Source organism: Dromaius novaehollandiae, chromosome 7 (genome assembly GCF_036370855.1).
Source record: "Dromaius novaehollandiae isolate bDroNov1 chromosome 7, bDroNov1.hap1, whole genome shotgun sequence".
Classification (NCBI taxonomy): domain Eukaryota; kingdom Metazoa; phylum Chordata; class Aves; order Casuariiformes; family Dromaiidae; genus Dromaius; species Dromaius novaehollandiae.
This window is the reverse complement of record NC_088104.1, coordinates 45,308,056-45,324,085: the sequence shown is the minus strand read 5'-3', so window position 1 is coordinate 45,324,085 and position 16,030 is coordinate 45,308,056. Positions and strand designations below refer to the sequence as shown.

At 58.3% G+C, this 16,030-nt stretch overlaps 1 protein-coding gene across 2 annotated transcripts in view; it reads left to right on the top strand.

The window, feature by feature from the left end:
* Positions 1–16,030, top strand: part of COL18A1 (collagen type XVIII alpha 1 chain) — a 69,032-nt gene that overhangs the window by 48,258 nt on the left and 4,744 nt on the right. For both annotated transcript variants that reach the window (XM_064515460.1, XM_026107427.2), the window contains 31 exons: positions 3,010–3,093; positions 3,325–3,384; positions 4,760–4,898; positions 5,067–5,170; positions 5,307–5,333; positions 5,452–5,640; positions 5,751–5,777; positions 5,873–5,935; positions 6,025–6,111; positions 6,282–6,335; positions 6,460–6,609; positions 6,779–6,841; positions 7,027–7,071; positions 9,203–9,343; positions 9,453–9,524; positions 10,002–10,028; positions 10,267–10,311; positions 10,462–10,524; positions 11,031–11,066; positions 11,189–11,278; positions 11,585–11,614; positions 11,722–11,748; positions 12,463–12,525; positions 12,682–12,756; positions 12,985–13,020; positions 13,148–13,201; positions 13,646–13,720; positions 14,111–14,182; positions 14,764–14,806; positions 15,454–15,516; positions 15,888–15,931. In XM_064515460.1, coding sequence (XP_064371530.1) covers positions 3,010–3,093; positions 3,325–3,384; positions 4,760–4,898; positions 5,067–5,170; positions 5,307–5,333; positions 5,452–5,640; positions 5,751–5,777; positions 5,873–5,935; positions 6,025–6,111; positions 6,282–6,335; positions 6,460–6,609; positions 6,779–6,841; positions 7,027–7,071; positions 9,203–9,343; positions 9,453–9,524; positions 10,002–10,028; positions 10,267–10,311; positions 10,462–10,524; positions 11,031–11,066; positions 11,189–11,278; positions 11,585–11,614; positions 11,722–11,748; positions 12,463–12,525; positions 12,682–12,756; positions 12,985–13,020; positions 13,148–13,201; positions 13,646–13,720; positions 14,111–14,182; positions 14,764–14,806; positions 15,454–15,516; positions 15,888–15,931 — 2,148 coding nt within the window. The remainder of the gene's footprint in view (positions 1–3,009; positions 3,094–3,324; positions 3,385–4,759; positions 4,899–5,066; positions 5,171–5,306; positions 5,334–5,451; positions 5,641–5,750; positions 5,778–5,872; positions 5,936–6,024; positions 6,112–6,281; positions 6,336–6,459; positions 6,610–6,778; positions 6,842–7,026; positions 7,072–9,202; positions 9,344–9,452; positions 9,525–10,001; positions 10,029–10,266; positions 10,312–10,461; positions 10,525–11,030; positions 11,067–11,188; positions 11,279–11,584; positions 11,615–11,721; positions 11,749–12,462; positions 12,526–12,681; positions 12,757–12,984; positions 13,021–13,147; positions 13,202–13,645; positions 13,721–14,110; positions 14,183–14,763; positions 14,807–15,453; positions 15,517–15,887; positions 15,932–16,030) is intronic.

The following is a 16,030-nucleotide window of genomic DNA, read 5'->3' as shown; positions in this document are numbered from 1 at the left end:
AAGCAAGCACACAAAATACCCACTCCCAGCACTTGTTCCATTACAAACCAACCCAAACTTGTGTTATCTGGAACTAAAGGGGCGTAGAGCTGATTAAAACCTGGCCCCCAGACAAATCACAAATAGAGCTGCTAATGGGCAGTTTGACTGCTTCTGGCAGGGTCTCCCTGGGATCTGTTCTTCCTCTGGAGATGCCTTAGTGGTTTTATCAGCGATGAAGGCAATGGGATAAAACTTGGAAGGGTGAAGCCTGCAGGCAATACAGAGGCCGTTAGGATGGCAGATAAAAAGGAGGTTACCATTAATGGGGTCTCAGCTGTGGTCCAGCAGGAGAATTTGATTGCAGCTGAATGCAAGATAAGACCTATGGTACCAAGAATGTTGACTGCCCCCTTTATCTGGTCTGCTGGGTCTTTATAACTATCCCTGAAGGGGATGTTTTGGTTCAGGGCTGGAACTGGGTTATTTCTGAAGCTTCCTGTGAACCCTGGGACCGGAAAAGCAAACCTTAAGTGTTGCGTTTATCAAAGCATGGGCTGAGAGGCAGCTTAGGCGTGATGATGGTGCTTGGCAGGAAGGAGAGGATTTGATTAGAGCTAGTCACCAGGGCCGGGAAGCTGGAGGAGCCTCAAAACCCACCCGGGGAGCATTTGCTTGTGGGCCAGTTCTGTAGCCCTAACTGCATTCCGGTAGGGATTTCCATCCCAGAAGACTTTCCAAAGTAGCAATTTCGGTGAAAGGGGCCGTTCTGGCTGAGCATGCTTTCTGAAAAGCCTTGCACCGAATGCTGTTGGAAAAGCAAGTCTGCCTGTTCCTGGTACGCAGCAATGGGATGCCAGGCGAATTCCTTGGGGGTAAACTGTTTTCAGGAAGCACAGTTGCAGAAACATGTCCATAGGGCCCTTGGTTCACTGAGCAGATGCAAACAGGAGCATGATACTAGGTACTTGAAAGACAAGGCAGAGCCATGTTGTTATTGCCTTAAGCTGCGGCGAGAGTGTTAGTCAAGCCTTGCTGCTTGCAGTCAGCGTTGCTGGGCTTGTAACTGCCTCTCACTTTTGTTTTCTTAATTAAATTGTGTTTCCTGAGCACAGATCTTCCCAGACATGGTGCGCTGCGCTTTCAAGCGAGTCCAAATATTATTTTAGGTGTCTCATCCAGAGAGAGAGAGCGCATGAGAAGGACGTTCCGCAGGCAGATAGCTTTCTTCTCCAAGCTCACTTGCAAGCACGATTTCCGTTGTGGGCTGGGCGGCCCCTGGCAGGGTGGTTTGCTCTGCACCTCCCTGTGGAGATCAGATGGCCAGGCCGTATCCCAGCTCTGCAACCTGGCCCAGCAGAGCCTGGCACTGGGAAGGTGAGGGGAGGCATGCTGTGTTCGTCCCTGAGCGATGGGAAGGACCTGAGGTGGTCATCCCTGAGGATGGGAAGGATAAGGGTTGCAGCCTTGCCCCAAGATGCCCAGGATAACCCTCATCCTTCATGGAAACTGCTGGATTCAGGCTGGTACCTGAACATAGTCCTCTTATCCCCCTACCCTGCTCATCGAGCTGACTCAGGTGCTCCATGGTTCATCAACGGTCCCTTGTTTCTGCTCACCTCTCATATTCCCGGGGGTCCTTTGCTCCTGTTAAATGCTCCCTCTATAGGCAGGACGGTTTAGCTGAGTTCTCCCTGAAGGGAGAGGAGGAATTAGAAATGAAATTGTTGCTGCACACAGAGAAGCTCTTGGGGCTCTTGCGTTTCGGGAGAGGCTTTGTCTCTGCTGCCTGGGAATGCTGGCCAGCCGCCTCGGGGTTGTGAGTCCTTCCCTTGGCGGGGCAGCCTTTGCACCACCTTCGCCGGTAAGCAGCCTTGCAGATCTCTCAGTGGATCGCTCAGTGGATCGCTTGCCATCCTCAGAGCATGGACACGGAGGCTGTTGCCGCTCACCGTCACCGAGCCTGCGCTGCCATTTTTCTGTGGGCTGGCAGTAGCAGCAGGTGTCACACAGTCCATCAGGGGCTTCTTCCCAAAGGGAAGGGGCACTTATGGTGCGCTCTGCTTTCGGCATGAGGTGAAGACCTTGCTGGACCTGAAGCCGTTAGGAAGGGCAGGAGCAGCGTCACTGCTGTTTTGCTGGTGCCAAGTTTGGCTGTTGTTGGGCACCACTTGCAGCGTGCCAAGAGGGGACGCTCCTCTCCTAATTGGCCTCGGCAGCTCAGCTATGGGGCAACGTGATTTTCCGGAAGCAGCTTTTTTACGAAAGAATTCGGGTTGCATTATATAAAGAATTTGCATTGTATAAATAAGTGGTTGGACTGTATACAGCACTTGCAAAACCCAAATAAATGTTAAGGAAGTGTGGATTAGCCTAAGAAATACAAAATCTGGGCTGCACTGGACCGTGGGGCTGGCCAGCAGCCCTTTTTTGGGAGCAATGAGGTAGTGAGGAAGTGTTTTGTCGCTGTCTGGCTGCCTTGATCCTGACCGTGACCTCCACTCCGCCTGCCCAGTTTCGGAGGAGGCAGAGGAATTTTTCTCATGGATTGTGCTCCACGCTAGAGAGCCAAGCTCTGCCACCGGCTCTGCCGCCAGTCCTGAGAAGCTGGCTGGCAAGGGCTGAGCAGGACATGGGTCCTTGCTTGGATGGGAAGTGTTTTCCAAGCCAGGTGAACAAACACTTGGACGGTCAAGTGGTCACGCAATGAAAGGCATGTGGCAGGCTGGATCTGGGTGTGAGAGGGTTTCGTCCATTCCCTCTGGGCCCGCATCACGTGCTGTGCTGGTTTGCAAGCTGGCTTCCTAAATTGGAAGGGGGGGAAACCCACATTAAGAGCTGGATGCTTAATCCAAGTCCATTTTCTTACGTGCAGCTCGCAGGGATGTGGTCATAGAGCCAGAAGGGCACTGTTGGCTTTAGGGGGCACAGCACAGGTCACGCTGCAGAGTGGCCAGAAACAGCGGAGTTTGTGGCACACAGCTGTCGAGGGACTGCATCCGTGACCCTCCTCGGTGTGTTTTGTCCCAGGGGGTGATTGCTGACTTGAAGCTGAAAGGGGATCCCCGGGCAGCTGAGCACCAGTGTGAGGAAGAGGAGGATGACACTGAAGAGGTAAGTGCTGGGCAGTTGCCAGCCCTGATTGGTGTGCGCTCTCGGTCATCAGAGGCGAATTTCTTACTCCTCACTGTTGAAAGTCAATATACTTCTACCAAACGTTGCTGGGAGCTCGAGTTCCTTTGTGGGAGGAGATGACCTGACGTCCCGCTGGCTGACTCCAACTCCGTGGTGCTGGCTGGATGTGCGGTCTGCTGACCAGCTCTTTTTCTTCCTGGACAAACTTAGGTATCCGGCGATTTTGGCAGCGGAACAGAGGATAGACGCCATCCCTTCGGAAAAGACAGGGTGAGTTGGTGCCTGAGGGCGTTGCCTTTAGCTGTGGGACATTGGTCGGTACATCCAGCTGGGTCCTCAACCCCTCCAGATGTGCAGCTACCCGGGACCCCCCTCCAGGCCTGCCAACACATGGCAGGCATGCGTTTACCCTGCAGGTAAAGCTATCCTTTGCCAGTGATGTTGTAAGCAGATGGCTCCGTTAGACCTTTGCAGGGAGGCAGTTCGTCACCAGATCATCCAGTAGCCTGTGGGCATGTTCCCGTTTCAGTTGCTGAACCTGGATGGCCTCCCGCTCCTGGGTGCACAGAGGGAATTGCTAAGCCTGCCTTTTCCCAGCTGTGCATTAGGGCCTGGAAATGTGCCGTTTGCACATCAGGAGTGCAGATCCCAATCTAAACAGTGTCTGGCTGCTGATGCAGTAGCATTTGAGGACGTGAGAGCAAGCTGAGCTGTCACGGTTTGGAACCGCGGTTCAGGGCAGAGGGGGGGATTTGTAAGGGACACCGCATCCCGCAGAGGGACCGGCTCGCGGGGTGGCCGTGCCACGGCTTTCGGGAGACTGTCCACTGTTTGCCCGCCACCCTCCCAGCTTGGCAGTCTTTTCCTGGGTGCGTTTTCTTGAGGCCTGGGCTGTGCCTCGCTGGTGTTGAGGTCCTGGGGCTGACCCCGCTGGTTGCTCGCACCTGCCATCGCAGCGGCAGAGTCATTGGTGTCCACGTAGGGATGTAGCTAGCACAGAGCTGAATTGCGGTGGGTGCATCGGGGCAGGTTCACACATCAAGGTGTCTGAGCTCTGTGTGCAGTTCAGAGCAGCTCCTGCCTTTTGCAATGTGCCATGCCCTGGCTAGGCAGTCCCTACGCAGTCCCCCCTAACCATGACTTTCACTGATGTGGGTCTAGGGACAAAAATTTTCAAGAAGACAAGGGCTGCGTTGCCTCCCTAGCCCCAGAGCTGCAGCCCTAGGGCACCCTGTCAGGTCCTTGTGCCTGCGTTTTGAGAAGGGTGCAAGGAAATTCGGGGAGAGGAAGCGCTGGCTGTAAAATCTTCCCAGCAGACACTTTGCAGCTGAGCACACGCCAGGTTGCAGTCTGGAAGGTAAAGGTGGGCCAGTTCAGCCTGAGGCCAAGTGCAGAGTCAAACAGCTAGAGCAGTTAACTCTTAGGATAAGGCTGCGGGTGCTTTTTGTTACCAGCACGTTTTATGCCAGGTTAGGATGGTTATCTTGGAGATCTGTCCTCGTCCAAGGCCCCTCCAAGGCCGTTGGTCCCTGAAGCAGGGACGTGCCTGTGCTCTGTACGTCTGCTGCCACGGGCTGGGGTCTGTCCCGCGTCTCTCGGGCTGACAGCTCTGCTCTCACACGCTTCCCCATTGTTGCCGGTGCAGGGCGTCCCAGGGCTGGTGGATGCTGTCCCTGTCACTTCTCCCCCCGTGGCCGCAGGAAGCGTGCCAAGGATCAGCGTGGGCTCCCCGCCGCAGGCAGAGCGCACCGGAGCAGAGGAGATGCTGCTGGCGTCTGCGGGAGGTAATGCAGGCCCCATCCGGGTAGCTTTCCCCTGCCGCACCAGCCAGTCCTGGGAGGACCGTGGTGGTGGCGGTGACGATGAAAGGAGGGGTGTCCCCCACTCTAGGGCCACCCGGCACAGCCCCATCTTCTCCACATGTGACAGCATCCCCTTCTCCCTCCCTGCAGGCACTGGCCCCAAGGGGGAAAAGGGGGAGAAGGGTGAACGTGGCCCAAAAGGGGACTCGGGGACTGGCGGCGGCTCGGGGACAGGCAGCGCCAAAGGTGAAAAGGTTGGTGTGAGAGGGGCGCGGGGCTCTGGAGCGGTCGGCTGCGCCTGGCGTGGCTGCCTCTCCTGGCGGCCCCGGGGGCTCAAGCTTCCCAACGACACGTCTTCATTTGACATCTGTCCATCTCCCTGTTCTGCAGGGAGAAAAGGGTGACGCGGGCATCAAGGTGAGCATCGTTTTGGTGGGGGGGTTGGTTTGGGGCCACCCACCTAATGTGGGGCACACAGGGAGCCGTGCCACCACGCAGCTGGGCGCGGGAGGACTCCTTCCCCTTCCTTCTCCAGGGCAGCGCAGGATTTGGCTACCCTGGCTCCAAGGGCCAGAAGGGCGAACCGGGCGAGCCCGGCTCCCCGGGGACTGTCTCTCAGCGCCCCGACGGCTCCGTTGCAGAGCGGGTCACCGGGCCACCGGGGCCTGCCGGCCCTCCGGGGCCGCCTGGGAAAGACGGAGCCCCTGGCAGAGACGGAGAGCCTGTGAGTAGAGCTGCGATGCTGCGACACGGACCCCCATCTGGGGCAGTGGGGCAAGGTGGGGGGGACCCCTATCCAGGGCGTTAATTTTCCCTCCTCTCTGCTGTCCCTAGGGCGATCCCGGCGAAGATGGAAAGCCTGTAAGTGTGTGGGGCGGGTGGGAGCCCGGCGGGGCTGGGGGCGGCTGTCACCCCCCGCCCGCCACTGACACCTGCCTCCGCACTTCCCTTTGCAGGGTGATATGGGGCCGCAGGGGTTCCCCGGGACGCCGGGGGAGCCGGGGCTGAAGGGTGAGAAGGTGAGTGCCGGGCACCCCCACCCCGCGCCTTGCCAGACCCAGCGGCCAGGCCAGCAGTCACCAACTCTCCGCTCTCTCCTCTGTGCCAGGGTGATCCCGGCGTGGGCCCCAGGGGCCCTCCTGGACCGCCTGGCCCCCCCGGTCCGCCGGGCCCCTCCTTCAAACATGACAAGCTGGTAGGTGGGGAGAGGCGGTAGCTTGGGGAGCGCGGCGCGGGGGAACGGGAGGCGTGGGGGAGCCGGGTGCTGCGCGATCAGCCCTGGCGGGCAGCAGCGTGGGGCAGCATCCCCGTGCTGCCTGGATCCCTGCCCCAGCCCTGACGTTTCCCCGTGGGCTTCCTTTCCAGACGTTCATCGACATGGAGGGCTCTGGGTTTGGCGGTGACCTGGAGAGCCTGCGGGTGAGTGCCTGTGCTCGCAGCCACGCTGCAGCTCGTCACAGGGCCATCCCTGGGCGCGGGACCCCCGTCCTGCCAATGAGGAGAGAGGGGCGCCCTCAGCCATCGCTGCCTTCTCGTATTGCAGGGCCCGCGCGGGCCGCCTGGGCCCCCGGGGCCTCCCGGCGTGCCTGGCTTGCCGGGGGAGCCAGGACGATTCGGCATGAACCACACAGACCTGCCGGGACCGCCAGGGCTGCCGGGCCGAGACGGGAGCCCTGGGCCCCCGGGGCCAGCGGTAGGTGTGCCAGGGGGGTCAAGGGGAGCCATCCCCAGGGCCACCCCGTGGCAGTGGGGCTGTAACCGTCCCCCAGAGCGACTGGGGGCTCCGTGCCCATGGGGAGCACGGGGTTAAGAAGAAACGGCACCATAGCTTTTCGCCACACTGAAGCCAGCCCCTCTTCCAGGGTCCTCCAGGTCCTCCTGGGAAAGACGGGACGGCTGGGCAGCCGGGGCCCAAAGGAGAGCGGGTGAGTGTCCCCCATCCCCAAGCTGCCAGCAGCACATCTCCACTTACCCCATGTGGCAGCTGGCACCCCAGCCACCTACCGCTCTGTCCCCCCGGCACATCTCCGGGTGCCAGGCTAAATTGAGCTGTTCCTGGAGCAGGACAGTCTCTTCACACCCTCTTTTCCCTTCTCCTCCTCCTCCCCAGGGTGACGTGGGGGACCTCGGCCTCCCGGGAGCACCTGGACCCAAGGTACAGTACCCAGGGCTTGTGTGGGGATTCCCATTTGCAACACAGCAGTTTTTCCTTAGTGGCAGGGATGCCGCTCTGGAAGCATCAGGATGGAGACTGGTCCGCTTGTGTTTAGGTTTGTCTTGGAGCAGAGCAGCACCGCGGCTTCCCCTCATGCCCAGAAAGGGCTCTGCTTTTGCACGCACCGCCCAGCCCTGCAAAAGGCACCTCTGCTGCCCGGAAAGCAGCTGCAGGGCCATGGGACTTTGAACCCTCTGCGCCTGGCTACCAGGGCTTGTCTAGCCATGCTCCTCCCGCAGTGTTCGTTTTGCTTTGCGCAGGGCACTACCCTATCGGAAAGCAGCTGGGAAAGCCGAGCATTGTGTTATAATCCCCAAAATAGGACTTCCTGCAGGGCTTTTGGGGCACAGGAGAGAAAAGGGACCTAGCAGGGCAGGGCATGCTTTCAAGTACCTGCTTGGGTTGCGCTAGCAATAGGAGTCCAGGGCTGGTGGTTGAAAACTGAAAACCCTCGTGCGTAGAGCAAGTATTTCGCCTCCTTAAAACAGCCATGGGCCATTCTTGGCCACCTTTGCCCATCCTTTTTGGTTTAAAGGGGTGCCAAATTCAGTGAGGAAGAGGTGTCTGGTTGTGCCTGGGGCACGCAGGAGCTGAGGAGCTCTTCGGGCTGGGAGGAGGGCACGCAGGGCAGAGTGAATTGCCTGCAGAGGGAGGGTTGTGGCAGGGATGGTCATGGTGACGTTGTTCTGTGTGAAAAAGTGGGGGCAGCCCACGGGTGAGCTGGTGGGTGCCTGTAGCCTGCTTGGAAACGGTCCATCTTCTGCGCGTCACTCTTCTCTCTGTCTCCACTCCCTCTTCTCCTGTCTAACCAGAGCAAACTGCCTCCTCTCCCTTCCTACCTGTTAGAGCTTCTTTCTTTCCACTCCACATCCCGGCCTCTGGGAGAGGCGAGGGTCGAGGTAAAGGCTTGCTGCCCCCGTGCAGGTAGCATGGCTGAGACGTGCATGCTTGCCCTCCCCTCTCTCAAGGGTGACCGTGTCCCTCATGCCACCCAAGGGTCCTGCGTCTTGCACAGCTAGCATGTCTGTGCCCTTACAGCTCCCGTGTCGCTGCCCAAGCAGAGCACAGCCATTCAGTGCCGAGAGCCTTGCTAGTGAATGTTTCTTAACGCCATAAGCTTGCTGGCGTTGCTGTCCCTCAGCAAGCGGATTGATCGGGTGGAGATGGACGTGAGGACCGATTGCACTGGTTCAAATGATTCAGAAACCAGCAGTGAAACAAAGAGGTGCATGCGAGTCCTCCCCTTGGTGCTGGGCAGCCACACCTCTCTGCTGCTGGGTTTGCAAAGCCCTGTCTCCAGCTCCCTGCATCAAGGCAAAGTGCTTGATGTGCTGACCTTGTAACACTGATTGCTGGCCTGGCTTAACAGCACATGCCTGCCCTGTGCTTAACTGTTACCACCGTGTCCTTGTTGCCTGCACGGAGCCGCATGGGATGTGCCGCTTGCCCATGAGCTCTCAGGGAGAGGGCAAGACAGCACCCGGAGTGTCTCTGCATCCTGCTGCCTCCCTTCCGGGGATGGGGTGATTACAGCTTGGCAGGGTGTCCAACCTTGGCTCTTGCTGCCTCCTTGCCTTTTTTGCAGGCAGATCCCACGGTCTGCTTGCTCTGCAAGATTTGCATGGGAACCGCAAAGAGCTGCATTTTTGATTTTGGACTAGCCTCTGGTGGCCACCTTGTACATTGCAAAGGAATGAATAGGCAGAAACCCAGGGACCATATGAGGACAGCCAGGGCGTGCAGGACAGGGGCAATGCCTGAAGTGCCAGCACATGGGAAGCTGGAGCTGTGCCCTACCCCTTCTCACAAAGCCCTTTTGCCCTGGAGATGTGCTGTCTAGGGGAGCATCCAGACCTTGCCCTAAGGAGCGGTTTGGGTCTGCGGGCCCCTTTGCTTCCCTGTCTGGCCCAGACATAGCTTGGGCATTTGATTTGCGCTGAGAAGGATCTGTGCTCTGCACCCTTTCCCTCTGGCTAGGCATGCTCCTCGTGCGGGAATGGCTCCACAGGCTCTGACCACGGGCCGTGGCACCTTGTCCCATGCATTTCCTTTTGTTCTTTCCTCCTTGCAGGGCAGCAAAGGAGAAACAGGGCCAGCAGGAGCCCCAGGAGAAATGGGATTAGCTGGCCTTCCTGGACCCGTCGGACCTCGAGGGCAGCCAGGTCCCCCAGGCCCTCCTGGACCACGAGGGCCGGGGTACGAAGCTGGATTCGTAAGTGCCAAGCGTGGCCTCTCATCTGCAACAGGCTGAGATGGGAGGGCCATGGCGTGCGGTGGGAAGAGTGGATGCAGATGCGGCTAAGCCTGTTCTCCTGCCCTAGGGCGACATGGAGGGCTCAGGGCTGCCGTTCACAGCTGGCTCCCCTGGACCACGCGGGCCCGAAGGACCACAGGTAGCTCCTCTCTCAACCCTTCCCTCCCTTCCGCCCTAGAAGAGCCAGTGCAGAGGTCAGGGGGTCCCAAACCCATGGGTATCCAGCTGGCATCATGCCTGGGAGGGACCATGAGCAGGAGAAACCAAGTGCTGTGGCCCCTGTCTTGGCCAGCACGGCCACATGAAGGGCCTTTCTATGCCTCTCCCAGTCCCTGGTGACTGATGTCAGGGCTGTAACTCCTCTACTCTGGCTTAAGCCAATGGGGGGGGGGACCGGAGGAGGATGTCACCATGTCCCCATGGGGCAGGCAGGTGGGTGGGCATGGAGAGCCCCGCTCCGTGCTGGTGGCATCCCCGGGTGCTTTGGGATGCTGGCAGCAGTAAGGAGCTCTAAAGAGCCTGGCAGGATCGGGGTCCTTGTGAGGGATGTGTTCAGCTCCAGGCACCTCAGGCAGTTACTCTGCGCTCACAGCCACGTTGTCCTTCTCGTTCATAGGGGCTGCCAGGACTGCCGGGAATCAAGGTGAGGAGCCATTCAAATGTCTTCCTGGCACTGTGCCATTGCAGAGCCAGCCTCCAAAGCTGGTTTTTGTGCTACCAGGGCTGTTTCCTCTCCAGCTGTGCTCCTGAAACATCCTTCCCTTGGCTGTGAGGGCAGGGTGGGCCCACAGGGAGCCTGGGGGAGCAGCACTGGGGGTCCGGATGATGTGCATGCTATGGCAGTCCATGCCCCTGCTCTCTAACAGTGCTTTCCCTTGCAGGGAGATGCTGGCAGCCCCGGGCAGCCTGGTTTGCCAGGACTGAAGGTAGGATCAGTTCCTCCAGTACCACTGACAGGCCCTGTGCAACCCTCTGGGATTTGCCAGGGACTGAGCAGGACCTCCAGTCTCATGGGCCCTGGGCTCCTGGGAGGATGCCCTGTATTGCATCTCAATCTGCCCCTCTGCATTTTACAGGGGGACCCTGGCATGCCTGGTGTGGATGGCCGCCCCGGCCTGGAGGGCTTCCCTGGACCACAGGTAGGAGCATCCTTCTCATCCCAACACTTTCTCAGCATCCTCGCCTCCTGAAAGCCCCGCTCCTTGCTCCCATGCAGGGCCTCTTTGGACACCTCAGCAGCTGAAAAGCCCCTGCGTGTTCAGCTCTTCCCCTGCTCTGGGACTTGGCTCGCTGTGTGCTAGGGAGGTCCATGCTGTCCATGGCCCTGACCCCATCAGCATGTTGCCTTGCTCACAGCCAGTTCCTTGTGCCTTCAGCAGGCAGGCACTGCTGAAGGCTCTGCCCAGCCCCTCCAAGGTGATCCAAATGCATCCCCTTAGGGGTCTGGAGATCTGGCTTTGGTTCACACTGGTTCATCCTGCTGCAGCCTGAACCTGGCAAGCAGGGGGTGGCCTGAAAGGCTTTTACTAAGCTTTAGGCAGAAGCAATCTCCATTTCCGCCAGCCTTTGCCTGGACAATGCTGGGTTTAGCCATGCTTGCTCTAAATCCTTATGGAAGCTCCCCCATGTGTGCTTCTTCTTCCAGGGACCCAAAGGTGATGTAGGCAGCCCCGGTGAGAAGGTAAGTGCTGGCTCGGTCTGTGCAGGGGATGCTCCCCCTCGATGGATGTGGGATGTGGACGGAGCCAGCCCTGGGCTCACTGTCAGTGGGCAACACAGGGGCTGAATGCTTGCATCTTCCAGGGCGAGCGAGGCCAAGATGGTGTTGGGTTGCCCGGCCCCCCCGGTTTACCTGGCCCACCAGGACAGGTCGTCTACATCTCGAACGAAGACGTAAGTGACAGCTCCCTCCTCAGAGCCCCCTTGGCCTGGCTAAAAAATCTCATGCTTGCTCCTGAACTGGGGAGGACTAGGTCCCCCAAATAAAATTTTGATCACAGCCAACTCGTGTTGGGTGGGACTCAACAGTTACCATGTGATGGGAGCTAAAATTGTGTTGGTGGGTGGCAAGCCAGCATTTATCACGAATAAAGACCATCAAAACCCTGAAGGGGATCTCTCCAGTAGCTCTGCCTGTGCTCCAGGCTGAGGGACAGAGCAAAGATTGGGTTTAAAGCCCCATTTTGTCTGTTTTTCCAGAAGCCTTTGGCAGCTTTGCCAGGCCCGGAGGTAGGTACCTTACCCCTGCCCATGTGCACCTTTGGCCATGCCTGGAGTGCATCCCATTTCTTGAAAAGATGTGATTCATTCTTATGAGCCTTTGCTCCTTCCTGCAGGGCAGACCAGGCCATGCCGGCTTCCCGGTGAGTCAGCAGCTTGGACTTTGTGGGGGCTGCAAGGGGGGCTGGCAGGGGCCAGGTGCTGTGCAGTGAGGTGTGTAGCACAGGGGGAGCTTTGGGTACCATGCACGAGCTAGGAAACTTTGAGGAACCAGAGAAAATTAAAGTATACAAAAGGCTGATTCGAAAAGCATCCAACCAAATTGTCCCTTGGGGAACAGAGCAGATGAATGCTTGCCAGAAATAAATTAACAACATGTGAAGAAGCTTAACACTAAAATCCATATAAGCTTGAAGATGTTATGAGGCACTGCTGGTTGGCATGAGTCTGTCTAGCCTTCCTTGCTGGGAAGAGAGGTTCAGGCATTTTTTATTTAAAGTGTCTGGTTACCATCCCACATTTTGTGGCTTGACATCAGCTAAAATCCTGCTATAGAGGGACTACTGAAACCTTTTAGCTTTGCTGTGCCCATCTAGTGCCCTCTGTTTTCCCACGTGCCCTTCCAAGAGGGAGCCAGCCTTTACCTTCGTACGGCACTGGCATCTTTTGGTACATGACTTGGGCTGCTGGGTGAGACCTCCCTGGGACCTGTGTGGCTGAGCCCCAGCCTCCAGCACTGGTGGGAACCTGGCTCTGGGGAGCCACAGGGCTGGCAGCAGAGATGGAAGGGGGAGAGCAACCAATGCAGAGTTGGAGTCTGCTTTTGCTGATGTGGGACTCTGTGCTTCTCCACACAGGGCCCCGTGGGACCGAAAGGAGAGCAGGGGTCACCTGGCTTCCAGGGCTCCCCAGGGCTGAAGGTAACTGCTCCTGGCCACTGAGCTCTGCGGGGTGGCTGTGGTCCCATTCCCCTGTCCCTCCTGGCTCCCAGGTCCAGGCAGCGATGCCAACCCTGCAATACCAAGAGGGAGACCAGTGTCCGTCCAATTCCTCTTTTGCTTCCTGCTTTCTCCCAGGGTGAGAAGGGAGAGCCTGGTGTCATCATTAGCCCAGACGGGACCATCGTAGCTGCTAATGTGAAAGGAGAAAAGGTGGGTGCACTTGCGAGAAGGGTTGGCATGTCCCTGAGTGTGTTGTACCCAGGGCTTCCTGGCCCAAAAGTCCCACCGGAAGAGGGATGCGGGGAGCGCTGAGCCCAACCCTGTGCGTTGCAGCATTTCTTTGCGCCAGGAACACCAGGCTGCCAGTCATTACTGGCTGTAAAGAGGGCTGCCTCATTTTCCAGATGATAATGTTATTTTCCTGTTCTCTGTCTGCAGGGGGAGCCAGGGCCACGGGGACCAGTGGGCCCATCTGTAAGTCAGCATCTCCCATGTCCTTGTAGTTCCACCAGAGGGAAAAGACTTTTCCTGGGGGGCAGAGTTAGGGAGAAACTAGGGAGGGATGGATACTTCTTGTGTCCCCATCTTCTTCCCCTTTCAGGGCCCCCACGGACGGTCTGGACAGAAGGGAGAAATTGGCTTTCCGGGCAGACCTGTAAGAATCACTTGTGGTTTGTTGTCCATCCCTGTCAGGCACATCCACCTTGAGGCCTGAGTCTCCTCCTTTGACCCAGCCAGAGTTGCCCTCCCATTTGCCCATCTCTCACCCACCTAACCCCCAAACCTTCTCGCTTTTATGTTGAAACTATGCCAGATGCATTTCGGGGCAGGGCTCGGGGGGGGGAGGGGGTGTCTCGGATGTGATGCCAGACAGGCACAAGCCTGGAGCTACCGAGATGGCAGGAGGGGTGTGCGCTGCATGCGAAGAGATGGGGTGTTGGTGAGGTGCTGCCATTCCCTGGGACAAGCGGAGAGGCTCAGCCCCAGCAGGTGTTTCAGCTGCTTTTGCTTCGTGTCCGTGCCGTGGCATCACCCTTTCTCCAGCGCTGGGGCTGGCGTGGAGATGGGGACGAAGCTTGTTTGTGCTCCTTGTCCGCAGGGGCGTCCAGGCATGAACGGACTGAAGGGGGAGAAGGGTGACCCTGCCGATGTTGGCGGCATGCCAGGCCTGCGGGTGAGTGGGTGTCGCAGCCAGAGAGCTGCTGGCCCCAGGGATGAGGACATGAGGGAGGGAGGAAAGGGGACCGAGGGACTTGCTTGGGGCCTGAATCCCTTCAGGGAAGGTAAAAATGTGCCTGGCGGCAGCAGAAAAACCCCTCTCCCCAGGGATGCAGAGGGAGATGGCTCTCAATCCTGCCCATTCCATTGCCTTCCTGGTGGGGAGGGGGACAGGCAGCAGGTGGAAATAGTCACATCTACCACCCCAGAGAGCAGCCACTATGCACAGGGCACCCCAGTGACTGCCAAGCATCCCCTCTGGGGCAGAGCATGGCCCCTGCCTCCCCACTGGGAGCTGTCATGCCATCCCATTTGCCAGAACCCAACATGTTTTCTTCTTCCACAGGGTCCCCCAGGTCCCCCAGGGCCTCCAGGGCCTCCCGGGCCACCCGGCAGTGCAGTCTATGACAACAACAATGTAAGTAGCACCACAGTTGTCTCTTCTCGGGGGCATAAGGCCGGGGACCAGCTCATCCTGATGCCACTGTCCCAGCCAAGGGTACCACATCGTGCCCATGGGCTCTGTGCTCCCACTGTCATGGATGCCAAGGGCAGAGAGAGAGAGGGTGAAGGATGCCACTAGCAGTGTCTCTGCCAGGATCGGGATGCAGGGCTGTTGCCAGCATTGTGCCAACAGGCTCCCCGGGCTATTCCCCATGCTGCCCAGCTAGTGGGAGAGATGCAAGAGTGATGGGACAGCACTTGGGGGCTGCAGGGAGGAGCACAGAGGTCAGTGTATGGTGTGTCATCTGCCCAAAAGCTCTTTCTGTGGGTGTCCTGGAGGATTTGAACCATAAGAGCAGATGGCGCCAGACTAGGTGGGTCCTACTGGCGGGTCTCTTGTGCCCCTTTGGCAGAGCATGGGCAGCTAGGCAGGGGCTGCCATATCCCACACTGGCGGGGAAGGGTGCGAGCTCTAGTCTAAGCAAGCTCTCTCGAGGAGGAGACCCCTGCAGAGAGGCAGCCATCTTTAAAACTGCCTTCCTTGCCTATTTGCAGGCCTTCGGTGACGCCAGCCATCCTGCGCTGCAGGCCTTCCCTGGTAAGGGGGGGATGTCCGTGTCCCAGCCCCATGGAGCAGTTTGGGGATCCTCAGCAAGGGTGGGAACTGGAAGTGGTCCCAGACAGAGTGCCCCTGCACCTATAGGACTCTCTAGACATGCAAGCCCGGTGGAAACTGGGATGTTGCAATGCCTTTTGCAAATGCATCTCAACCTTTCCGGGCAAGACTGAACTGAGGGGGTTGGTTCCCATCTCCAAAACCACCCCTGTGCAGTGGAAAGCACTATCATTTCAGAGCTGTGTCAAAAGCCCAAACACCTCGACAGCAGGCACCCTAGGGTCCCATGTGTGGGCTGGCTCCTGTGTCCCCATCTCACCAGCAGTCCTCAGGTTCTGTCTGGGCTCAGCTTGCTTCCCCTACTGTCATCCTTGCTAGTATTCTGGGCCAACAGAAATGCTTTCTAAGCAGGCGATTCCCAATGTTTCCTAGGTAAATGGGTCATGCACCTTGTGTAACAGGGGATCGGGCTCCTCGTAGCGTTCAAAACCATGCTCTTTACCTGCAACAAGGAAAGGAGTGAACCCCAACACAACCCTGGCTCTCACTACCTCTGTTAAAAAGAGCCATTCTCCTTTGGCTGGGATGCTGCAGCTCTAATACAGCATCACCGCTTGCATTTCTTACAGGTTTCCACCAGTTTCCAGGACAAAAGGGAGAAAAAGGAGATGTTGGTGCTCCGGGCCCTCCAGGTGAGCAATTCCATCTCTGTAGGCTGAGAAGAGGCGAAGATGCATGGGATGTATCTCATGCTCACATCAACATGTTTCCCACTGGCCTGTCTGCGAGCCCTCCCGAGGGTCATGCTCTCGGCTGCTGCGGGGAGAGCCCAGACAGGCAGCACAGCCCCTTTGCTGGGCATCCTGGTGGCTTTCTGCCTTCTGCATCATCCTCATGATGGGGCAGAGCACATGCAGTGGGTCCTGACCCTGCTTGTGCCTTTGGTGGATGGGAGGAGAGCACGTCACCACGGCTGCTCCCCAGCCCGGAGCCTGAGTGTGAGGTGATGCCAGCGTGGCGGTGAGCACTGGCCACCGCGACTCCTTTCCTTGTCCTTCCACAGGCCAGTTCCCATATGACCTGAGCCGATACAGTGCCAATCTGCGGGTAAGCCACTTTGCCCTGAGCTACTGCAAGCAGCACCTGGGGGGTGACAAGGTGGCCAGAGCCCCTTGGTCGGCAACTTGGTGCACTCAGGTGCCATGG